General features: G+C 38.3%; 1 protein-coding gene across 1 annotated transcript in view; it reads right to left on the bottom strand.

The window, feature by feature from the left end:
• LOC126236760 (RRP15-like protein) overlaps positions 1-27254 on the bottom strand; it is a 52202-nt gene that overhangs the window by 1705 nt on the left and 23243 nt on the right. The window contains exon 4 of the mRNA XM_049946314.1: positions 23704-23884. Coding sequence (XP_049802271.1) covers positions 23704-23884 — 181 coding nt within the window. The remainder of the gene's footprint in view (positions 1-23703; positions 23885-27254) is intronic.

The following is a 27254-nucleotide window of genomic DNA, read 5'->3' as shown; positions in this document are numbered from 1 at the left end:
TCCAGGCTGCGCTGACTTCAGTCACACAGCTTGAGACTGCAGTGTATGAGCATCACTGCTTTGGGCCATCCGTGAGGATCCAACTGATGTACAGTGTAACCCCCGAGTCCACTGATCAATCTGCACTGGTGGCCAGCCCAGTGACTGCTCACATTGAGGTTGACCTCTCGGTCGCACTCAAGTGGGAGGTCGCCTTGGGGCATGGCATGCTGTGAAAGAGTTCCTGAGTGGCCGAAGATAAAGCCTCACTGGTTAGTCTGTCAAACAGGTTTTAGGTGCTGTCTGTGGCTGACACTGTCCCTCAGCTAGATGCAATCGCTTATCCTTTTCAGAGGAAATCTCTCAGCCTGCAAGATCTGAGCAGTCACAGAGGGTGGGATTACTGGTAATTGGGACCTCCAATATTAGGTGCCTTATGGAGCCCCTCAGGGATGTGGCTGCCAAGGATGGGAAGAAAGCCAGTGTGCACTCCATATGCACACCGAATGGAGTCATTTCAGATGTGGAATGGGTCCTTTCGGATGCCAGGAAAAGCAGAGGATGTAGCCAATTGCAAGTGGTACTCACACTGACAACAACGACATGTTGCTTTGGATTGGAAGAGACTATCTCTGGTTTCGGTGGCTATCAGAAGTGGTAAAGGCTGCCAGTCTTGCTTGCAAGGTGAAAGCAGAGCTCACCATTTGCAGCATAGTCAACAGGACGAACTGCGGATGTCTGCTAGAGCCGACTGGAGAGTCTGAATCAGAGGCTCAGACGGTTCTGTGACCTTGTAGGCTGCAGATTCCTTGACTTGTGCCACAGGCTGGTGGAGTTTCAGGTTCCACTAAATAGGTCAGGAGTCCATTACACACAGGAAGTGGCTACATGGATAGCTGGAGTGTGTGACATGGGCTGAGCAGTTGTTAAGGTTAGAGGGTGTTGCGGAAACACAAAAAGGACTTCAGTATCAAAGGGTGCAGGTTGAACACAGTAAGAATATAGGTCTAGGAACCATTGGTATAACACTTGTAAATTGTAGTAGCTGTGTTGGTAAAGTAGAGCTCTAAGCACTAATAGAAAGTACTGATGCTCAAATTATTACATGGACTGAAAGCTGACAAGGTGGGGCTAAGTTCAGCTGGAATTTTTGTGGAGGATCAAACAGTGTTCAGAAATGATAGGCTAAATATAGTTGGAGGTGGTTTGTTTGTTGCTGTTAGTAGTTTATCTTGTAGTGTAATTGAAGTAAATAGTTCCTGTGAGTTAGTATAGGTAGAGCACATCCTTAGCAACGGGAATAAAATAATAATTGAATCCTTTTACTGACCTCCCAACTCAGATGATACAAATGTTGAAAGGTTCAAGGAAAACATGGGTCTAATTTCAAACACATACCTGATTCATACAATTATAGTGGTGACTTCAATTTACCCTCAGTACATTGGTGAAAATACATGTTTAAATCTGGAGATATGTATAAAACATCATCCGAAATTGTGCTAAACACACTCTTTGAAAATTATTTTCAGCAGTTAGCTCATGAGACTACTCAAATAGTACATGGTTGTGAAAACACATCTGACCTCTTAGCAACATATATCCTGAGCTAATAAGGAGCTTCAAAATGGATACAGGGATTAGCGAACATAAGGTTGTCACAGCAAGACCAAATACCATGACTTCTAAATCCTCCAAAAATAAATGAAAATATATCTATTCAAAAAAGCAGCTAAAAATGCACTTTACACCTCCTGAGATATACTCTCCACTCCTTTCATATTAACAATGTAAGTGTAGATCAGATGTGGCTTGAATTCAGAGAAATAGTATCAACGGCAATTGAGAGATTTATACTAAATAAATTAACAAATGGGAGAGCTGATGCCCATGGTACACAAAACCGGTCATAACAATGGTGCAGAAAAAATGAAAAAAAGTCCAATTTAAATGAATGCAAAATCTCCAAGATTGGCAATCTTTTACAAACATTTGAAATTTAGCAAGGACTTCAATACGAGATGTGTACAATAGTTTCCACAATGAAACTTTGTCTCAAAACCTGACAGAAAATGCAAAGGGATTCTGATCATATGTAAAGGATGCTAGTGGCAAGACACAATCAATGCCTTCTCTGCACAATAGCAACAAAAATACTATTGATGACAGTGCTGCTAAAGCAGAGTTACTAAACACAGCCCTCTGAAATTCTTTCACCAAAGAAGATGAAGTAAATATTGTAGAGTTCTAATCAAGAACAGCTGCCAACATGAGTAGCTTAGAAGTAGATATCCTCAGAGTAGTGAAGCAACTTAAAACACTTAATAAAAGTAAGTCTTCTGGTCCAGGCTGTACACCAATTATGTTCATTTCAGAGTATGCTGATGCAATAGCTTCCTACTTTACAATCATATACAACACAACCACATGCTCTACTTAAGACCTACACCCAAAGTCTGGAAAGTTGCAAGGTTACACTAATATTCAAGAAGCAATAGGAGTAATCCACTAAATTACAGGCCCCTATCATCAACACTGATATGCAGCAGGATTTTGGAACATACACTGTCTTTGAACATTATGAATTACGGTGAAGAGAAGTCAATGTAGATTTAAAAAAACATCTTTCTTGTGAAACACAAGTAGTTCTTTATGTACACAGAACAGAGTGCTATCAATAAGTGATTTCAAATTAATTTCATATTTCTAGATTTCCAGAAGGCTTCTGAAACTGTATCTCATGAGTGGCTTGCAATCAAATTGTGCACTTATGGAATATCGTCTCAGTTATGTAATTGGATTCATGATTTCCTGTCAGAGAGGTCACAGTTCGCAGTAACTGATGGGAAGTCCCCAAAGGGAATGTTATAGGGCCTCTGCTGCTCCTTACCTACACAACCAATTCAGGAGACAATCTGAGCACCCGTCTTAGGTTGTTTGCAGATGATGCTGTCATTTATCGTCTAATAAAGTCATCTTAAAATCAAAACAAATTGCAAAATGATTTAGAAAAGATGTATGTGTGGTGTGAAAATTGGCAATTGACCCTAAATAATAAAAAGAGTGAGGTCATTCACATAAGTACTAAAAGGAATCCATTAAACTTCAGTTATACGATACATCAATCAAATCTAAAGGCCTAAATTCAGCTAAATACCTAGGAATTACAATTACAAACAACTTAAATTGAAAAGAACACACAGAAAATGTTGTGGGGAAGGTGAACCAAAGACTGCATTTTACTGGCAGAACACTTAGAAGATGCAACAGATCTACTAAAGAGACTGCCTACACTACTTCTGTCCGTCCTCTTTTGGAGTACTGCTGTGCTGTGTGGGACCCTTACCAGATGGGATTAATGTAGTACATCGAGGAAGTTCAAAGAAGGGCAGCATGTTTTGTATTATCGAGAAATAGGGGAGAGAGTGTCATGGGGTGAACTTCATTAAAACAAAAGTGTTTTTCACTGTGGTGGGATCTTCTCGTGAAATTTCAATCACCATCTTTCTCCTCTGATTGTGAAAATATTTTTTTGACACTGACCTACATAGGGTGAAATGATTATCATAATAAAATAGGGGAATTCTGAGCTTGCACAGACAGATATCGGTTTTCATTTTTTTTTCATATGCTGTTCAAGAGTGGAACAACAGAGAATTATTGTGAATGTGGTTTGATGAACCCTCTGCCAGGCATTTATGTATGATCTGCAGAGTATCCTTGTAGATGTAGATATGTGCCAGGTATATAACTTTGAACGTGTCACTTCACGTATCTTAAGATGCTATTCCTAAATCACAAACAGTTTCAAGTGTTCACTGAAGTGATTAACTTAATTTAATACAAAGTTATATTTGCTTAGATTTACTTAAAGAACTAATGCTGAGTATATTTTATTTGCTATGCATATCTGAACCTGAAAAGTGTTTGGCAAAGTATGTTGTTGGCCATACTAGTTTAAGGGCCTCACTCATGTTCTAGGTAATATACTGAATTATAATAAGTGAAGTTTATTTCAATATAGTGTATCTATATCTTACACGATGACCCATAGTAAGAGTTCCTGCTAAAGAGTGTGTAGTAAATAATTTAACAGTTTTAGGGTACTTAACACTTTAGACAGTGTGCACATTATTAATCACTCTAAGTTCATTAAATGACATTTGGTTAAGGTTTATGTGCTTGTACACAGTGAAGGTTTGACTAGAGCCACATTTGCGTATTGTAATGGGTTCAGGGTACCCATGTGTTAGTCACTGTGTGGTTCAAAAAATCTGTTAATTTTCATAACAACAACACAAAGCACGAAACTACAAGGTAATAAATACATTTTTTTTGGAAATGAAGGCATTCTTTATGTGTTTCAGCCTCCTTAATTCAAAACTGATACTCACACAAATCACATACACTGGCAATAATGATAATATATACGAAAACACCATATGAAGCTCAGAAGTGGTGCATCGCTTTCAACTGTTCAACTGCACCTTCAGCTGTCACTGCCACAGTTGTAATCATATGGATGACTGCCCATAATCAAATAGTAAATGATACAAGTGAATCCACAACTGGCCTAGAGAGGTCATCTCATAACCACAGGGCACAACAAGGTCTGTGCTGTGTGCAAAGCAGCCCAATATAAGCCTTGTGTACCGGCCCCTCGGCCTCACTTATGTTTACTTGCTTATTGTATGCTCACCTATGAGACTGTATACTGATGTGTTCTATAGTTATGAGGCTTTGTACTGTTCTATACTGCATTTAGTGTTATTGTACAGTTGTTCATTTGGAAGCAGAATAAAACTTGGTTGTTGTTATTTCTGATACTGTCTCTGTACAATGTTAGAGCAATCACACAGCAAAGTGGAAAGAGACAGAATATTCTTGTCACCTCTGCACATCAAACTGGGCATAATGAAGCAGTTTGTCAAGGCATTACCCGAGTGTGACAACTGTTTCACATGTCTCTGTTACAAGTTCCCCAACGTGTCACGCTACATTGAAAGAGGGTGTGTTCACTGGTCCTGATATTCAGAAACTAATGCTAGACGAAGATTTCCTTCATTCAATGAATGCTGTGGAGTGAGAAGCCTGGACTGCCTTTAAGTGTGTGGTTTAAAACTTCATGGGAATTGCTGTAAGTGAGCAAGAGGGTGAAAGATTCCAAAAAATTCCATCAGCACATCAAGACCATGGAACAACGAAATGAGAGAACTTGGGATGTTCAGATGATGGGTGAGTACTGCTGGATGCTTCACCATGAGCACATGGAAATGCCCCATACGAGGAAACGCAACACCATGACAACTAAGAAAGTATGGAATGAATGAGGTTAGTGCATGTTTTGTACCACATTCTCTGTATTCATCTGTCCACTGTGTGCATATTTCAATATGTTGTTGTTTTAAATTTTTATCCTACTTTAGCATCATTCATGGGCCATATATTTGTACTACTTCAATATGTGAGATCAATATTGGCAAAGTATACAATTGGTGCCAAAACTGTGGAATATGATACTTTGAGCATCATTTTTGAGTTCAAGAGGCAGAAAGACATAAAGAAAATCTACGTTTCCTAAAAAAGTTCTTTCACTGTTACATTGTGTAATATATTGATAAAATCTATGTGTCTGTGTACAATAAAAGTTCAGTGATACACCATAAGAGATTCTGGATCCCCATTCGTTAATACTGTACTGGTCATTAGCCAATTGAAGCTCACTACAGAATATAGGGGTTATGCAGTTCATCTGCTAGTACAAGTTAGTGTGACAAAATTTACTGCTTTATACACGCATATCAATAGACCAATGCAAATTGAAGATAAATGACTGAGCCTGCAAGTGCATCCTCATCTGAATTTACTTTAGTTTTGCATTTTGAAAATTGAGGTAATTTAAAGTTCAGTGCTAAAATTATTAAGACTCGTTAAGAAATCATCTGCTCAATACGAGTTGGAGACTGTTTGTGTTTATATTGCCACATACAATTACTATAGCTGAGGAAGATTGGTTTGAATCCTATTATTGCTTCAGATAATTCTTTTTAATTTGAGGCTATGTTAGGAAAAAACTTCATAGTCTGATTGCTCAACCCATTACATGCATGTTCACAGTCAACAAAAAAAGCCCTGTAAAAGGGTAACATTACTAGGATCTCAGTAACTGTGGCAACTATGTATTACTGTAAGGTAAGTCGCAGTAACATAAATGCACCAGGTTAGTGCTATAATATAATCAGCAGGTGTGATATTGCTACTATTTTAAATTTGTTATTTGCCATTGTTAAAACAATGGTACCTCAGAAACTGGCCAAGTACTTTGTTTATGGCAAGCTTTAAAATAAAGACAGAGTCATTCTTAGGCATATCACTGACTGCACAACATTCAAATTTTACCTGATCATTTACCTGTAAAAAAGCTCAAAAGCTGGCTCATGTCAATTGGTGGAAGGAAATGCTGAAAAATTCGACTGAGGAAATGCAAACACCTTATATGCAGCATCATAACAGCAGACAAATCTCAGTTATATTCCTAGGAGCCAAAAACTGTTTGAGTGTGAATCGAAACTAGCAAAAGCAGTTCCAGGAAAATCCTCACTTTTTTCTTTTTTTAAACAGGACACTGTGACCACTGCTTTAGAAGATCGAAGAACAGTTAATGCTGAGTTGTATACACAACAATTTCGATGTCTCAAGTCACTCACGAAATAAATTTTTTTAAAAAAGAAATCATTTTTATCTTGACAGTGCCATTTGTCATACAGCCCAACAAACAATTAGTTATTTGATCATTCAAAAACATCAAATTAATCTGTCAATGCTCAAATTATCACTTAAAACTTTTTTTGTTTCCTTATGTCAAACAAAAATTGTGTGGTCGGCAATTTTCATTGCCTCAGGAAATTGGTAAATCCTTGCAAAATCATGTTGTCTTTTACGTACCAACATCAAAATGATTCCAAACTTGATTCATACACATACTAAAGTGTATAAATTTTGAAGGCAAACTTTCTTACCACTAAAATATCTTATTTTCATTGTTTTTGTAAAAACTTAGAAGGCTGCCCTCATAGAGGTTGCTGGGCAACACTTTAGTTAGTATTCCGCTCAACCATATTGAGGACTCACTGATAAATGCCGTAGAATTCCCTCTAGATGTTTTGCTCTATGTCCATTGTCTCAGAATTACTAAATATAATTGGCAGAGAATAATCTGTTGCCCACTAAGTAGATTGGTGCTCATATAGAAAGGTCATTGGCGGGGTGAAGCACAGTAGCAAGGGGTGGTGTACGACAGTCGTTGCGCAGCCTTTGTCTGCAGAGCGCACTTAGGTGTATGCAGAAAAGATTTAGCACTGATTTTCATGTTAGTTTTGGTATGGTGAAGATACTTAGGTATTGTGTTTGTTATTGGTGGCATACGGCATACACATCAAATAATATGTTACCCAGTGACAGCGATAATCTTCCGAGCATATAAATTATTCTAGGGAGACTCAGAAGCGGAAACAGTGGCCCAATGCCACATCATCATAGTGTGGCCAATTGCCAAAGTAGGTGACAGCTCAAGTGTGCACTGGGGGAAAAAGAAAGAGCGCTCACTGGTGCAACCACAAAGTATTCTCTCTCTCTCCCTCTGTGTGTGTGTGTGTGTGTGTGTGTGTGTGTGTGTGAGAGAGAGAGAGAGAGAGAGAGAGAAAGTGCAGAATACATCATGCACCTGCATTCGTAATGACCCATCACTACACCCAATGTGAAAGGTCAATATTGTAACAAAAATTGACTTATAAATTAATGTTTATTGATCATGGAATCATTAAAGTTGTTAATATTCACATAGGACACTGTTCAAGTTTAACTCAGTCATAATAAATCTTCTTGTGGGATGTGAGTTATGAATCAGGTACACTATGTGAGCAAAAGTATCTGGAAACCTGGCTGAAAGTGACTTAGAAGTTCATGGCACACTCCATTGGTAATGCTAGAATTCAATATGGTGTTGGCCCACCCTTAGCCTTGATGACAGCTTCCACTCTTGCTGGCATATGTTCAGTCAGGTGTTGGAAGGTTTCTTGGGGAATGGCAGCCCATTCTTCACGGAGTGCTGCACTGAGGAGAGGTATCGATGTCGGTCGGTGAGGCCTGGCACAATGTCGGAGTTCCGAAACATCCCAAAGGTGTTCTATAGGATTTAGGTCAGGACTCTGCAGGCCAGTCCATTACAGGTATGTTGTTGTTGTGTAACCACTCTGCCACAAGTCATGCATTATGTACAGGTGCTCAAATGTGTTGAAAGATGCAATCGCCATCCCCGAATTGCTCTTCAACAGTGGGAGCAATAAGGTGCTTAAAACATCAATGTAAGCCTGTGCTGTGATAGTGCCATGCAAAACAACAAGGGGTGCAAACCCCGTCCACGAAAAACATGACCTCACCATAATAGAGATGGGCAAAGTCGTTCATCCTTGGGAACTATTTCACTGGTGATCGCTCTTTTTTGGGAATCATTCATTTTTAATCATTCACCATGCATTGTGCTTGGTATATGGTTCTTATGAAAAATTGAAAATTAGTAGCATAGGTGGCTGAAGATGGAAGGTGCCAAGAGGGGGCACTTGCCTACCCCCTGGAGTACAGAGTTTTTATTCATAACAGAATTCTCACACACATGTAATTTTAGTGATTCTGCAAAACATCTCGTTTAGCCAACTGTAGCATTATACGGCTGATCGCAGTGAAATAATATAAGGAGGCGCATAAAAACCCGGTCCTGAGTACTGACTGCTTGCCAATTATGCACTATTTGTTGACGACTATGAGCAGAATAGATAAACATGTAATAATTAGGCAGTGAAGAAATAACAAATAAGCTAATGCAAACAACTGCTTCCAAACAATAGATGACGACTGGTAAACGACAATGAGCAGTCTAGTACTCGGGATCAATTTTTCGTGTGCCACCGTGTACCACTGAAATAATATTGTAGGAGTTACCATATTCTCTTTACAAAAAGTGACACCATACACTCAATTACGAACGCGGGCTTCATTCGGTTGTGAGTCAGTCTGCCTTTCATAACAATGAACACACTCTTGTACCTTGGATCAAAAAAATGGCCACTCGTGTGTGCCGTGCCGACGTCCTTTGCATGTGTAATCACAAAAAATCTTGCCTTTTTATAAGCATTTCTTCTGCTCTTTATCGAAATAGTGAAGTAAGCTGATATGCTGCTTTGTTACCTGAAAAGATTTATGTATTACATACTATGTAATTTTTATGTAATTTACATAATCATAAAATACATTTTAATTACCAGTCATGGACGCTGAATAGAATACGAAAAGAACCAGAAGTTCAGAGTTCAGAAAAGATTTGAAACAGATCTAGAATGGGTGTGCAAAGCTAATGAAACAAACAACAACAACTCAACACTGAACAAACTATGAGCATTCTGCAGTGGAACTGCGACTAGTGGCCATGCAAAGATGGACAAGTCTGGCCGAGCGAGACCGAGACAGATGGGAACGGGACCGAGGCTGGAACGAGACCAGTCGACGTGCCATTCAGGAACGATACCGACCATTTCCCATTCTACTATAAGGAGAGCCGAGACCGAGACAGACGGGAACGGGACTGTGGCTGGAATGAGACCAGTCAACATGCAATTGCAGGAACAAGACTGACCGTTTCCCGTTCCTGGGAACTGTAAGTAGAAACCCAAAGCCGCGACCAAATTGAACTATGAAAAGCCGTTCCTTAGAATTCGTTCCTCGCTCATTCCGTTTATTTTCGTGAACCATTCCTTTGGACCCGTTAGTTCGTGAACGACTCATCTCTACACCATAACACCACCACCTCGGAAGTTTACTGTTGGCACTACACATGCTGGCAGATGACGTTCACCGGACATTTGTCATACCCACACCCTGCAATCGGATCGCCTCATTGTGTACCGTGATTTGTCACTCCACATAACATTTTTCCACTGTTCAATCATCCAATGTTTATGCTCCTTACACCAAGCGAGGCATCAGTTGGCATTTTCTGGCGTGATGTGTGGCTTATGAGCAGCCGCTCGACAATGAAATCCATGTTTTCTCACCTCCCACCTAACTGTCATAGTACTTGCAGTAGATCCTGATGCAGTTTGGAATTCCTGTGTGATGGTCTGGATAGATGTCTGCCTATTACACATTATGACCCTCTTCAGCTGTCACCGGTTTCGGTCAGTCAACAGACAAGGTTGACCTGTATGCTTTTGTGCTGTACATGTCCCTTCAAGTTTCCACTTCACTATCACATCAGAAACAGTGGTCTTAAGGATGCTTAGGAGTGTGGAAATCTCGCGTACAGACGTACGACACAAATGACACCCAATCAGCTGACCACGTTTGAAGTCCATGAGTTCCGCAGAGCATCCCATTCTGCTCTCTCACGATGTCTAATGACTACTGAGATCACTGATATGGAGTACTTGGCAGTAGGTGGCAGCACAATGCACCTAACATGAAAACATATATTTTTGGGGGTGTCCGGATACTTTAGATCACATAGTGTATAATAATTATTCCAGTTGGAGAAAAGAACAAAGAAGAGGAATAAGGGCACGTTAATAAAGATCAAAGGATTCAAACTTCAACACAGGAATTTTCCCTCTCAGAACAGGGAAAAGAGAAAGAAATATAATAAAACAACAAAGTTTATTTTCTCAAGGGCAGTTTTCACAATGTTTTGTTCCTATCAGCTCGAATAACACGAGGCTGGGTGAATGGATGGAGCGGCAAGACAGTGCCACAAACCTTGGGGTGTCAGTAATTCTGTGGATATTTACATCCTTCAGTCTGTGGTGCAGCCCACCCTCTCCCACCCCATGCATTCTCCCAGTGGTGTCATTCTCACACAAGCAAAGAGAGAACCTGTAACTGCAGTTTAAATATCAATAACTTTGGAAGTGCAGTTCAGTCTTGCGGCTTACAAGGGTTGTCTAATTGGTACTTGCAAATCCTTGCAATTAGTAGGACATTCAGGTTTGAATCCCGAGTCAATGGCAAATATTTTCAGTTGTCACAATAAGATAACTTATTGGATAATAATTATATAGAGAAGAAACACATTATGGTGTACCAATGTGTGCAAAACTCTAACTTGGGTGGGACAAATTGATATTGTGGTGAACAGCAGATACTGACTGCGAGAGTCAGACGTTCCGTGCTGCCAACGCATCTCTGTGTCTTACCAAGCCATAGATTTTGTTTTATGGACTCTTTGTGAAGGAAATGGAGAGATCAGACATGTGAGAGAAGGAGAGAGATTGTATTGTTGTGAGATGCCATTACTGAATATAGTAAATGTTCACATTACCGAATATAGTAAATGTTCAAATAGTTTTTTGCACAAAAAAAAATCCAATAACTAACATCCAGTATTCAAGGTGTGTATATCTCCATAAAAAAATTAGTTAATTATTATGGTACAGGTATTACGAGATGCAGATCACTCAGAGGTGATGTTTGGAATGATAGTGCAAACCTGGATTTTCCATGATCATAATTCATTGAGAGCTTATCTCCAAATTACTAAACTTTAACTTGCTATATTGTTGGACCTATCATCCAGACTCACTGAACAACATAGCACACAGTTGTGCCGAACAATCTGCGTAGTGAGTAAAGGTTTTAGAGATTTCAGGTGGAGCAGATAACGACAAGGAATTTCCGCAAGATTGCCACTGTGGAATACACCTCTTGCTCTCGTGTGGTATTTAAAATGAGTTATTTATATTTTCCAGGTTTTCAGCAGAATAAAGATAAAAGGAAATAAGGAACTAAGCTAAACCAACTAAAATCAATAATTAAAATAAAAGCACACATAAAGAATATTTACTAATAATAATAAATAAATAAAGAATATTTTAATTAAAAAATAATAATACATTACTTTGGCATCTGAGTACAGGATGTCCAACAATTAGCAGTTGTTGTATATATTGTATTTCACTATTATATGCATTACTAATCCTTATATTGTGTGTGTGTTTCATGTACAATAATTAATATTGGTGGAGTCTGGTCGTGTGAGCTGCTCAGTTCGAATCCCCACTGCAGAAATTCACAAATCCTTTAACTTTAATTTTGGAACTAGTTCAGCTGGTGTAAAGTTTGTGGTCAAATGAGGCAAACTGTTCATGATTTCCTCAAAGGTATCTTGTTTGTTTTGCATGGCAATAAGTTCGCATAAATCTGTTCAATTCACGAAAAACCCTCTCAGTCAGGTTCGTGCTCAGATTATATTTGTAAATCAAGATTTGTGTTATATTTGCTAGGGTTAATGTGTGCCTCCACATATATCCGGTAAAATTTGTAGCATTGTCAGATAAAACTGCATTCGGCTTCCCAACGCGACGATTCAGAATTGGTGCTGCTGTAGCAGTTTTCATTCAATAGAATTTTACACGTTTGCTAAATACATCCAAGAAAGCTACAATATATTTATAGCCTCCTTTAGCCCTCGGTAACAGTCCACCGATATCGACTGATGAAATAGCTAGCAGTTTTTCAGGAACGATCAAATGTAAGAGGCCTTTACTACCTGTGTTGTTCGGTTTTGTTTTCTGACACACAACACATTTTCTCAGTACCCTCCATACTTTCCTACATAAATCTGCAAAGTAACAGTACCTTCGCACTTTGTTTGCATATTTCGTGACACCAAAATGTCCCCAAGTGTTGTGAGTATTCGTTAATAATGTTTCCTCATATTCTTTGGGTATACACACACATCAGTTCTGATTCATATTGCTCTGGTGATGAAATAGTACATCATTCACTACCTTATAGTACTGGCTTATTTTATCTACTTGTGGATCTTCTAATTTCTGTCTAATGTTTATCCACCTTGGATCACTTTGTTGGAGTCTCGTCATATCTCCACGTAACTCTAAATAGTATCTTCAGTTTATCTGGTCTCTCATCAGTAATACTGGAAACTTGTCTTCATTTTCAACCAATATGATGCCTTCTTCTAATTTTTCTGGATGACAGGATAACGCATCTGCTATAATAGTCTCCTTTTCTCGGATATATACACAATACTAAATCGGTATTCCTGAAGAGCAGCCGTGCACCTTGCTAATCTCACATGTAATAGCTTACAGGTTTGTAAAATGCTACAGCTTGATGGTCATAATATACTGTGGTTCTTGCTCCATATAAATAATAATGAAACTTTTTGAATGCTCACACTACTGCAAGAGCCTCTTGTTCTGTTGTAGTCCTACTAGCCAAAGCTATTGGGCAAAAGGTGGGTTTGCCATTTATAATTTGAATCTGGAACAAACTTACACCCAAACCAACAGATGAAGCATCAGTCATTAATCCAAATTCAACTGACATATCACGATGATATAGAATCTTCGCATTGGACAAAGCTTGCTTGATTGCTTTGAATGCTTGTTGACGTTCTTCAGTCCACTGCCAATGCACATTGTTGCTTAACATATTTAATAATGGCCCAGAATTCATCAACTAATCTTCAATGAAAAAATGATGCAAAACCTAGAAATCCTTTTAACAGCCTTTTTGTTCTAGGAACAGGAAAATTTTTTATGCACTGATCTTCTTTTCATCGGGTAAAATACCTCTTGAATTTATTGAATGTCCTAAGAATTTTATTTTCTCCAGGCAGAAATGTGACTTTTGTAGATTCACTGTTAACCCCACACTAGAAAATCTCTCTCATACTCATATCAGTATATTCATATGTTCTTCCCAGGTATCTGTAGCTATAAGGATGTCATCAACAAATAATGTAAACTGACTCCTTAGTTCAGGTCCTAATGCTGCATCCAATGTGGATATGAATACGCCTGCATTGATATTCAAACCAAATGGAAGAACCTTGAATTGATAACTCCTACCAGCATATACAAATGCAGTATACTTTCTTGAATCTTCATCTAACGTGACTGCCAGTATGAAGCACGAAAATCAATTGTTGTAAAATACTTCACTCCTTTGAACTTTTGAATCAGCTCATCTATATTTTCTGGGTGAGTACATGCTGGTACAATAATTGTGTTAATTACATGTACATCAAACACTAGACGTACTTTTCCACCTGGTTTTGGCACAACGAGAAGCAGAGTGCAGTAGGGACTGTTTGAAGGTTCAGACATATTCCAGTCTAATATCCTCTGTATTTCTTGGTCCACTGCATTGCATTGTTTCCAAGGAACGGGATAGAAACTATAGCAGTACGTTCTGTGTGGCTTGATGTTTAGATGACGTGTAAACCCTTGACGATACCTGGTTGCTCTTCGAATACTCTCGTATACTTGCATAATAGAGCAAACAATTGTGTCCTTTGCTCTTTCTTAAGGTGCTCTGGCTCACTTGAGCTCTGTTGTATCTGCTCGGACACTTCTACTACATGCATTACTCTAATCAGACTTGTCTTGAATTGGCAGTGCTCTTTTATTATTAATTGTAACTTTGCCCCTCGGTAATATCTTCCATGTTTTCCCTCTTTCCTTAGAAAGTCTACCTGGGCTAGGGCTCCGTCGATCCAAAAATTTACCTTCCCGGTAGAGAAGTCTAATTTTGCGTTCTTCTCCCAGATAGTCTCTAATCCAATCACACAGTTGACTATTAATTCATCAACTACTAGGAACACGCATGTTATCGCTGCATTTCCTAGATTCAGTTTTAGCACCATCTGCAACCTCACGGGTTGGGATCGCATGCCAAATGCTCCTAGTATCTCGCAGTGTTGTGCAGGAAAAGGCAGTAACTGGGTATTCTTCATTAATTTATTAAATAGATTCATAGATACTGCATTTAACGATGCACCCGTATCCAAAACTACTGTTTCTGGAATACTCTCTATTATAACTTTAATGCAGATGTGGGTTCTGATAAGTATTCTTCGGTAGATGTGGTTGTCTCAGCACAAAGCTCCTCTTCTATTAACTTTCCTTCATTATATCTCTCATACGAACTTTCTGCCCATAGCCCCTATGCCTTTCCTCGACCGCTCCTCCGGGGCACGATTCAGTCAGAATTAGTTTTCCGAGCGCGATTCCTTCGCATGAATCACACCCTCTCTCACTTCTCTAATAATTGGTGTCTGTTGTCTCCAGTCATTATTCACTGCACAGAAAACTGCGTCTGTCTGTTATTGTTTTGCCAGTTTGTAGTGTTTGGATCTACATTATATCCTGGATTGTATTGTCTATCATGTCTATTCTGTCTATTTTTGCCATAACAGACATTATTCGCATTGACACTACGCTGGTTACGATGTTGGTCATAATTATTAAAATGCTGCGGGGCGTGACTCGCATTTGTTTCTTGAATTAGCTGATTGCCCACACGGCTGCCGTAGGCATTATTTGCCTTCGAGTACGAGCCGTTTCTATCTGCTCTTGCCTTAATATCTTCTTGGATCAAGTCAGTGGAGTCCAAGACTGACATAAATTCTTCTAAATCCCCCTCTGATGCATGTACTAATTTTTCTTGCTTCTCAGCCAGAAGTTTTGCCTTCATAATCCACAAAATATCCTTATGTGTTATAGTCTCATCCCAGTATCTTGCTTTGTTTAAAAACTTCTCACAGTATCACCGTAGACTTACAGATTTTGCACAGAAAGGTTCCAGGTTAAATACTTCTTTCCTTATTCGTTCTTGCATGCCATGGGACCAATATTTAGCAAGAAACGCCTTCTCAAACTCCTCATAAGCCTTGCACTTAACCATCATATCCATGGCCCATCACCTTGGATATAACCTGAAACGTAGCTAATCTTTTGTGCTTCAGTCCATGCCCTTGGTAATACTCCACAAAATCCTCGTATGAATACAACTGGGTTTATTGATTTTTTGTCAAGTGGGAATGGCTGAAATTGCCGATGCTTCAACAATTTTTCTTCCAATAGCATTGCAGCATACACATTATTAGCTTGTGGCACTGCAAGCATTCCGTTGTAAGTTACATTTCCCGTAGACGAAGCATGTCCGTTATCAAAATGATTTGTGGCTCAAGACCTGCATTCGCTCCGTTTCATGCAGCTCATTTCTACAATCTTTTACTGTCCCTCGAACCTGTTGCACATCTTTCGAAATATTTTCGACAGAATGGACTATTTCATCCTTCCATTGTTTGAAATTCACTCCTAATTGTTCTTGTACCTCCTTAAGCTGTCAATAGGACATTTGCTTACTGCTTCTTTTATGCTTTCGTCTCCACACTGCATCACTTGCTGTTCTTTAGCAGATGCCCATTGATCTAGTTTAGCTGAGAAATATTGTTGGTGCTTATTGAAATTTGCTTGTATCAACTGATCACACCCAGAAACTATGCTAGTCGTAGTTTCTGTTAACTCTCCTATGGAAAATTCTGCTTCCTCCTGCTTCGATCTAATGGTTTGCATTTCTTGGGTAATCTTTTGAATTTCAAGTGGAAACTGCTTTTTCTTTTTCTTTGAGGGAATAGAAAGAAATGAATACATGGATTAGATTCCGAAGATACCACAACAAGAAACCCAATGGCAAGATAAGATTTGAAGAGCATTAATAAATCTCACTGAAAAGGCAAGAAAAAGGAAGATAGATTTTAACAAGAGGATATTACGAAGACAAATCTTTTGCATTTGGGAAAGATGGCAATTAATGTACAAAAGACCATTTGAGGTAATTAGGATACCACATCCATCAGCATATCTATTAGGACATCCTGAAACAATAAATATAAAGGGATTATATCCCCATCATGATTTAAAAAAGTTTCATTCCTTGACATCCATGAGCATATCTATTAGGACATCTTGAAACAAGAAATATAAAGGGATTATATCCCCATCATGATTTAAAAAACTTTCATTCCTGAAGGAATGGCAGAGAAAGAAAATAATTTTAACTAAGAATAACATAATAATTTTTTTTAATATAATTTCAGATAAGCTTAGGATGACTCAACAGAAATGCATATGAGATGATTCATAGTGATTATGTAAATATGTATGTTTTGTTTCAGCAACATAACTTTTTGTTTTATTAAGGAGAAGTTAATTATGATGTTTCTTAATTTCAGTTAAGACTATAATTATTAGTGGATATCCATTTCAGTTTTTTATGAAAATGTTAATATTAGGTACATGAGAATATTCACGTCAAGAGCATATGGCTACATATATTCAAGGCAATGGCATATGACTACAGATGATTAAATATTTTAAAGATAAAAGTCAGTTCACTTGGTGGAGTTTTTACAAAATTTGGGTGAGATAGATTACAAATGAGAATATGAGGATGGACAATTCTGAAACAGGTTGAGACAGACATGTGTGATTGTTGTGGGATGTTTGAAATTAAGTTGTCATTATTTAAAGTAAGAATTATGACAACAGATTAAGAGAACTGACTGGGTTGAATTTATATAGATTCAGCGGTAGTAAATAAATTTGTAATTGAATTCTGTTAAAGTTAGAATCAGTTTTGAAGACTGATGTACATGCAGATTAGTGATGTATACTGTGAACAAGAATGAACTTTCAATGAAGATAAGATTTGAAGAGCATTAATAAATCTCACTGAAAAGGTAAGAAAAAGGAAGATAGATTTTAAGAAGAGGATATTACGAAGACAAATCTTTTGCATTTGGGAAAGATGGCAATTAATGTACAAAAGACCAGGTGCGAAATAAGTTATGAACACTGCTGGTGCAGCATCATAAAAAGGAACTAGCGAAGAGATGCAAGGGCGATTATCTGTGTACTAAAGAGTAAAGGTATACTCAAGTGCGGTATATATGATAACGATTATTGTGCTTCATTAAAATAGTATTTGAAGACACTAAAGGGAATTATCAGCAGAGTTTACCATGGACAACATGAGTGTGTTGATACGGTACTCTGATATTCATAAGTGACTATATAAAGGAGAAAATTGGTAAATGTGACAAAAGACTACCCGAATTCTGTGTAATAAGATAGGGTACTACTTCTTCCGAATCTCTGAATTCAGATCAGTAGCGTGAGAATGAGAAGTATAGGTACTAACCTGTTCTCGCACAGCACTTTTCCATCAGTAATGATTAGCACTGATACTTGTACAGGGAGATGTTACACGTTTACACATCACCGCCCTGTGAATGGCCATATGAGGGTCTGATTCAGCCTTTCTTTTACCTGAGGATCAACCCTGTTCCTGACCATCCCTACCATCCCACACACAGTAGCAAAAGGGTCATCCTCCGTGTCTCCCCATACCTGCCCTGCAACTTCCATGAGACATCGTGCTGACACCGCTACCAAGATATCTTCACCTTTGTTTATACCTGACTCCATCAATGCAAGAATACATTATATAAAGACACTTTCAGATCTGTCAGTTGAAATTTTAAATAATTTTTGTAAATTACTGGATGGAACATACGGTTAACTTAGCCCTGTTCCAGGTTTCCCATGGTTTCCCTTAGGAACCCTCGCCTGAATGGGAAGGCTATTCTGATCAGAAGTCCATGGCCACATTAGCCATTTACAGAGTTACTTAAACAATTAATGTCAAATTATTTAACCTTATGATCAGTAGTGAGTGATTATTAAAGCTACTCAGATTACATAAGCACAAAAGTTGTCAACTGCCGCAAGCACATTCCACTCAGTAATATTGTAGTAAAATAGTTGTCATTTTTATTGTAATTTTGACCCTGAATTGTCTAAGGAAAGAAAATTCATGCCCAAGAGGGGCATTATAGTGTACCAATGTATGCAAAACTCTAATTTGGGTGCGACAAACTTAGATTGTGGTGAACGGCATATACTGAGTGGTGAACGGCATATACCGAGTGCAAGAATTGGACATTGCTTGCTACAAATGCATCTCTGTGTCTTGCCAGACCAAAGATTTTGTTTTATGGACTCATTGTGAAGGAAATGGAGAGATCAGACTTGTGAGAGGAGGAGAGAGATTGTATTGTTGTGAGATGCCATTACTGTATAAAGTAAATGTTTAAATAGTTTTTTCACAAAATAAACTCCAATAACTAACATCAAGTATTCAAGGCGTGTATATCACCATACCAAAATTAGTTAATTATCACAGTATACATATTACAAGACGTAGATCGCTCGGAGGTGAAGTTTCGAACGACAGTGCGAACCTGGATTTTCCACGGTCATAATTCGTCGAGAGATTATCTCCAAATTAATAAACTTTAACTTGCTAAATTGTTGGACCTTTCATCCAGACTCATCAAACAACATAGCGCACAGTTGTGCCGAATGATCTGCATAGCAGGTAAAGGTTTTAGAGATTTCAGGGGGAGCAGATAACGACAAAGAATTTCCGCAAGCTTGCCACTGCGAAATACACCTCTTGCTCTTGTGTGGTATTTAAAATGAGTTATTTATATTTTCCAGGTTTTCAGGAGAATGAAGATAAAAGAAAATATGGAACTAAGCTAAACCAATAACTAAAAAAAGCACACATAAAGAATATTTATTTATAATAATAAATAAAGGAAGAATATTTTTAACTAACCAATAATAATATATCAAAACATCCAATTAATATTTCTTTCTTTTCTTCAGCAAAAATAGCAAAATACTATTACAGCAAAAGAATGAAACCACTCACTGAAAACTCCAACAAAAATGTTTTGTAATCAAGGAATATGACAATGAAACTTTATCATATATTTTAAGAAAGAAAGAAAAGGAATAGAGATTACCAGCAAGAAATATATAGCGAGGAGGATTCTTAGTGTAATGCACGTTACAAATATGCAACTTCTGAACTGTGTGTCATTTCTGCCCCCACTGAATTTTGTATGATTGTATTTGTTTCATTTGAGGTTATTAGTCACAGGATACTGTAATTTGTAACAGCTTGCTTGTTCTTATGTTGAAAATTTATGACAAATCTATGCAAACAATGTTAAATTTAAGGGTGTGATAAGTATGGTGATGACACTGATACAGAAACTTCAGAATACAAATGCAACTAAGAACACTGCACTGTCCATGCATCCCTACATTCTCTGTTATCTTGAAAAACATCAGATCATGATCTCAGAGAAATCAGTCTGTTGATGGTCACACGAAGTGAACCATCTGAGAGGCAACATGCAGTGAATTCTGAAAGAAATTCAGCAACTGCATGCCCATGAGATGGTAGTGACTCATGTTCAAGTGAAGTGAACACTTAAAACCTCAAGAACTTGTCACTAGGAGAGTTTAGGAGGAAAAAGCAAGCAATGGTTTCAGCAACAGAAGAAGACTCACGTTCCTTTAAACAATTTCATCCACGAGTTAAACTGCTCTGGTACAAAGAAGCAAGAGCTATTTGAGAAGAAGCCAATCCATCCTCAATGAGTACTTACGTTGAAGTAACTGTGCTTTACTTCTTTCAAGACGCCATGGGAAAATAGTAATAGTTTACAATGAAGATAATGCAACTGATGCAGTACAATGAATCACAATAAAAACTAAAAATAGTTATTACTTGTACCGTGTAACACTGATTGCTTAACAATGTATGTACATCATTATTTCACTACTCTTCAGACTTACTTTCAAGTTCGATTTTTGTTTTGGTAAACAACTGTACTGTTATACCACATTGGGCTGTGCTTATTGTAACATCCAAAACATGCATAGCACATAGTGAAGTTTGTAAAGAATTTAAAAGTTAATTGTAAAGAAACAGGAATGATTTCTTTTAAGCAGCTGTCCTCTCACCTGTTTCCAAATCCACATTACCACACTCAATGTGCAGCAATCATCACAACATCCTTATGGATTCTTGCCATAAATTGGAGTCTGACATCTAAGTTCACCATATCTAGATTTATGTGATTAAATCACTCCAGACAGACATCCATCCATAGAGATTTAATAGTTGTGACTGATTCCACTGGCATCAACAACAGTGAAATAGACCAATACCAGGTCCTTTTGTATATTTACTCACATTATAGTGCATTATTCAGCTGCCAGTCTTAGTACCAAAATCTGATAAGCTTCAAGCATAACTGCATTTTGTAGGAGTTTATTTATAGTGTGACCTCCATACACTCATGTGTCAACTGTGAACAGCAGATTAATGTTAACTATCAGGTAGTACACACAGCTGACATATTTTGAGAATAGCATCAGTACAGAAGAGCGATGAAGAGTGTCCTCAAATCAAGAAACACAGCATAACATGGGCTCTAGTTTCTATAAACTTCTGGATATTGTGAGCAAACAGTGCAAGCCATTTTCAAACAATCTGTGTCTGAAGAACTTATATTGATTTGAAGAAAGAAATTTTTCAGTTGCCAAGGATGTATTGACACAAAGCACTAAATATGTTCCATTATTCTAATGCAAATTGACATCAACAAAGTAGGTCTGTAGTTCAGTGCACTTGCCATGCGAGACTTCTTAAAGACTTCAAGGAGTTGAGTCTTTTTAAAATCATAATGGATGTTCCATTGACCTACAAAAGTCTGTTTATAGAAATGAGCAAGTTCAACACTGACTGTAATTGGTATACCATCAAGTGCAGCAGATGTTTCTCTATCATACATTTTTCAGTTGTTGTTCAGTTCTGAGAATCACTTATTTCTATTTTTGTCTTTTTCACATCTTTGTGATGGTTGAAAATATGAACTTTGTTGTCTTTTCCTTTGTAAGATCATTTTGGAAGAGAAAAGTTAGTATTTTATCCTCCTTATCATCTTCCATTTCACTGCCATCATGATAAACACACAACTGTCTAGACAATTTTCATCAACTAGTAGTAGATTCTATGTAGAACCAAAATATTTTAGTGATTATCGATAATTCAACGAGTAAGACACTACAAAAGTGTTCTTAGCCATAGTTTCTCCTCACTTCAGAGCAATTGCAGCTTAATTTTTATAGTTTCAGATCAACAAGGTATACGAGTAGTGGCTGAAACATTAGTCTGGCACCTACAACACACCATGAAGGAATTATCCGAATAGGAAGGAATTTGGTAGACGTAAGGTACACATGCAGACAAGCAAATGATAATAATTTCAGAAAAACTGGATGATTTATTCAAGACAAAGGACTTCACAAATTGAGCAAGTCAATAACATGTTGCTCCATCTCTGGCACTTATGCAAACACTTATTCAGCTTGGCATTGATGACAGCATTGTTGGATAGCCTACTGAGGGATATCACGCCAAATACTGTTCAATTGGCATGTTAGATCGTCAAAATCCAAGCTGGTTGGAGGCCCTTGCCCATAATGCTCCAAATGTTCTCAGTTGGGGGAGAGATCTGAAGACCTTGTTTGTCTGTAAGTGTACATAACATCTACTGATTTCCATCTCATTTGGATAATTCCTTCATGGCTCCCCCATCCCCCTCATCCCATTCAGATAATTCTTCAAGGTGGTGGTGTTTCTGAGGTTTCCCTTACATACAGATATAAAGAGTGTCCCAAAATAATGTACACCCTCTTTGAAACAGAATATCTCTTTAATTGAAGGAGACAGAAATACAATTTTTATGGGTAATAATCTAGAAGGCGGTGAAAAACATAACAATGCTTTCTTTTGTTTCAGGGTTGTTAGCAAACATGGAGTTATCGTTTGAACAACAGAAATGTGTGCTAAAGTCTTACTGGAAAACAGAGAATGTACATGCGGTACGCCGTCATTGGAGAGTTGAATTTGGGACACCATCACTGACGAGTAACAATTACAAGAATCAGAGATAAGTTTGAAGTCGAAGGAATCGTGCACAATATGAAGAAGGGACATAGCAGATGAAAGGGAAGGTCAACAGACAATGAGAGTGTTGATGCAGTAATCCAGGCATACACACGATCCCCGAAGAAGTCTGTGAGGCAATGTTATCATGAGACTGGGAACTGCAGAAGCAGTGTTCATAGAATTTTGTGGTCTCAAAAACTTTAAGCCTTACATTCCAAGACATCTCTATCCTCTTAACGACGATGATCCTGAGAGGTGAAGCAAATTTTGTGAGTGGTTCATTAACAGATGTGAAGAAGAGCAACATTTCCAAGATCGAATTCTTTGCTCAGATAAAGCGACATTTAAATCTGATGGAACAATTAACTGCCAAATTGTGTGTACTGGGCCACGGAGAATCCATATGTAACTGAGCAAAGGCATGACAATCTACCATGAGTAACAGTCTGGTGTGGTCTGTCTTCTAGAGTTAATCGGGCCGCACTTCTTTGACAACACTGCCACGGGTGACTCGTACTCGGAAATGGTAACTCCTGGTCTTAGCGTTGTCTTTGGAAATGAAGATTATTACTATCAACAGGATGGGGTGCCACCTCACTTTCACTTGGATGTGAGTGCATTTCTCAATCATACATTCCCTGTCAGATGGATAGGACAAAGAGAGAATGTAGAGTATCCCACTCGATCTCCAGATTAACTCCTCTAGACTTCTTTCTGTGGTGTACTCGCACAGAAAAGCCTGTGATGCTATTCTGTTGGAAACAATAAAGTTGGCATTTCGCTCAATCGTGAGTCGTTGTCGATGGTGTATTGCGATGGACGGACACCAGTTTGAACATTTACCACCTTAAGTCAGACCATGAGGAGCCTAACACAACTCATATTGTATTTCTAATCCCTTTCATTAAAGAGGTGTTCAGTTTCAAAGAGTGTATACATTATTTTGGGACACCCTGTATTACAGTGACACTTGAACATACAAAACATGCTTACCTTCATATCAGCTTCAAATTTGGCTGAACTGCCTTTCCCCATTAGCACATCTAAGAAGGCCTTTTTATCAACAGACTTCATAATTTTATCTTTTTTAACTTCAGAATGCTTGACTTCTCTAAACTGCTCATCCAGCTTTTTCTGATGTTGTCGCACTGCATTAAACAACTGCACCACCCCTCTGTGAACAATATAGTATTAATTCAAATAAAAATTCTTAACTGAAGTTTGATCATTTTTCGTTAGTTAGGTAGATTAAAAAATACATTCTCCATTAAAATACACATTGACACCAAACCATTTATAAAGATTTTGATATAAGGGATGAAATGCTATTGGGTATAAAGACAAACCTTACTGTACATAAAGTATTCTGAAACTATACCTGGTTCTAAAAGAATGGAAGATACTATTCTGTAAAAACGAAAAATGATAGATTTATTTATTTTTGAAGGTCGAGTCCTGTGAATCCTTATAAAGTCACACAATTAATTGGTAGAAGAATACCAAGTAAATTTTCTATAGTCTCGGGTAATACTTCAAAAACCCACATTTCCTTCTTAGTGTCAATTTCAGATGTTATGATTAATATGCTATTTCTGCTGGAGCAGGCTTCTATGCATATTGCAAATAAGGCAAACTACCACAAAGACATAATTTTAAAGAGTAGCACCCTTACAATTGTAAAAGATTTTTATTACTTTTTTATTTGTTTACTTAATTTCATTCAATTGAATATGTATCTCTGCCGCAAAATTCCACAATTTACAGAAAAGAAGAACATAAAAAAGGTGTTTGACAAGGTAGTGATCTCCCCCCAACTGCCTTACAGTTGCATTCTTGAAAATACTGTCCAAATCAGACAGAAAAACAAAAACTGTTTAGCCCAATAAGAATGGGAAACAAATTTAAAGGTACCACAGTTAACTGACTAGCTTTGACATCTTTAGATGTCTTGTATTCTGCCACGCACCAGCATTGTTCATGCATGCCATTTGGACAATGTGAGTCATTATCTTCATTAGGTGCCACCAGAGACTTCTCATCAAGTGTAATGGGTCCAGTAATTACATCAATGGCCTACCCCTCCCATGGTCAGTTCCAGGCGTTCTGTCTGCAGTCTGCTCCCACAAGCAGTGTTCTCAGTTATTCCCTCTTTGATCCGGTGCACCAAGTCAAGTGCTGGTGTTCTGTCTTCAGTCTGTTGCACCTGCACCTGGCCTGGTGCACTGGACTGTAGAGGGAATGTCTAAGAACTTTTCTAGCAGAAGTGGACCACAGAGGGAACACCTGGAACCATACCAGACCAAAAACGGAACACCAATGAAAGAACAGTTGCACTTCAGAAAAGAATATGCAAATTTCAGCAAGCAACAACAAAAATGCCTTTCACAGAACAAAAGGAAACATTGTTCTATGATGATGTTGAACGCAGCGGTTTTGTATGCAGCAGAAACACAAGTGGCAACTTCTCAGAGAGATTTTGGGCAAAAAGAGTGTCAGATAATACTGAGAACCACTTACGAGAGCAGCTTTCATTAAACAATTCAACAAATAAATTTAGTGTAAATTAGAAAAGAATCACAAACATTTTTTAAAAAATATGCATGATTTTGTGGTTGCCTCAAATGAATGGAAGTGAATGTGGTGACTAAAAGAGTACTCTAAGTCTTTTGAAACAAAACCCAAACCCACAGTGTACCGGTACACAAGCAACAAAAAAAGGCCTCCAAGTATTCAAAATCAAAGTCTGAAGATGCTTTCAACAGAGATCACAAAGTGATAACAGCTAGAGGAATAAATCCAAGTGCCTCGGAGGTAACTGCAGCACGTGTTTCCATCACTGGCATGCTGTCTAATGGATCAGTAAAGACCTGACCAATGATATCTGAGTCTGATTTCATCTAGAGTTTTCACAAATCCCAGGTGACCAGATGTTGGGAATGTTGTGGAAAATTTTCAGGATAGTTGTCTTTATGTCAGGTCAGATGGCGAACAACCATAACCACCCCATTGGACTACTGTCCCTCTTATACGATGCTCCATTAACTAATGAACTGAAATTCTCCTATGGTTGGTGCCTCCTCCTTCCTGTTTTTATGGTTTTCAGCAGTGCTGGATCTTCCCTCTGCTTGGCAGCACGTCATTTAACATAGCGATGACTGGGATTTCATCCATGCTGCTGTGATTCGCCAAAGAATTTCTTGAAACACAGTTGGCCTCCATGTGTTTGCATCAATTTTTGCATACCATTGTAATGTTGTAGTCCTGAAACCTCAGTGCCCATCTCAATAGTCAACTTGTTGGATCCTTCAGGCTAGTCAGACAGCTGAGAGAATGGCGGTCTGTTAAGACAGTGAATGGTTTGCTAAATAAATATGACTAGGACTTACTGATCGTCCAGACTCTTTCTAAGTTGTAGAGTATTTTATCTCAGCCTTGGAGAGTACTCTGGAAGCATAAGCTGTCATCTTTTCACCACCTTACTGAATTTGTACTTGAACTGTGCAGATCCAAAAACCACAAGCATGAGTGAAGTCCTGTCTCTGCTTGCTACTTACACACTGCCAGAACTGGAGGAGATAGTGCCTCCGTAAGGATAAGGAAAGATCTTTCCTGCATCTCATTCCTGGAAAATATGGCGCCTCCCAGCAGTTGTTCTAGCAAGGGGGAATGTATCTTTGTAAAGATGACCTCTATCAAAAGCGATGAAGAGAGACTTTTTCAGAGACCTGCGTTCTAAACACACTTCAACACGGTTTAGGTAGCTTAGATGTCCTTCAAACGTCTTCTAAAAAACAACATTGTCATTCAGATAGCAAAGATGTTTCCCATTTAAAGTGTTGTAGCATGTTATCCATCGTACGTTCGACGATGGTTGAAGGATTACATGGTGCAAATAGAATAACTTTAAACTGACAGGCCATCAGGAGTAGTGAAGGCAGTCATTTCCCAAACAGCCCTAACAATCCCATTTGCCAGTAGTCTCTCTGTATGCCCATAGCTGAGAAATACTTTGTTCCTTTCAAGGACTCTAATGTGTCATCAACTTGTGGCAACAGATAGACATCTCTCTACATGAATTTGTTCAGTCATCGATAGTCAACGCAGGAGTGCTATGTGCTCTCCTCCTCCTTCACAAGGACCACAGGAGAGGATTAAGGACTCTCTGAATGTTCACAGGTATCACTCCTGATTTGTAAGCACCTGAAAATTGACACAGAACAGCTATCACACGTCGACGTTGCTCCTCAGTCAGGCCACATACTATTGGCGGATCGATAGCAGTTTCCTTCACTGCAATGTCTCGTCGTAGCAAAGAGTAGTTCCTTGTCGATAATACTACGCTGCCCCCCTAGACTTGTTTGGCTATCCCTAAGCACATACCTTTAGGGATGAGTTGTGGCTGTTCATGACAATTAGTGATCCAAAGTCCTCCTTGACAATCTACAATACCTACGATTATCGCAGGCATGTAGATTTCTTTGGTGAGCCTGAGTAGCTTTTGCAATCAAAAAAACTCCATAGTTGCACCAAGCACCTCAACTGAT

This window comes from Schistocerca nitens, chromosome 1 (assembly GCF_023898315.1).
Source record: "Schistocerca nitens isolate TAMUIC-IGC-003100 chromosome 1, iqSchNite1.1, whole genome shotgun sequence".
Classification (NCBI taxonomy): Eukaryota; Metazoa; Arthropoda; class Insecta; order Orthoptera; family Acrididae; genus Schistocerca; species Schistocerca nitens.
Note: the sequence above shows the minus strand (reverse complement) of the source record. Positions and strands in the feature narration are given on the sequence as shown.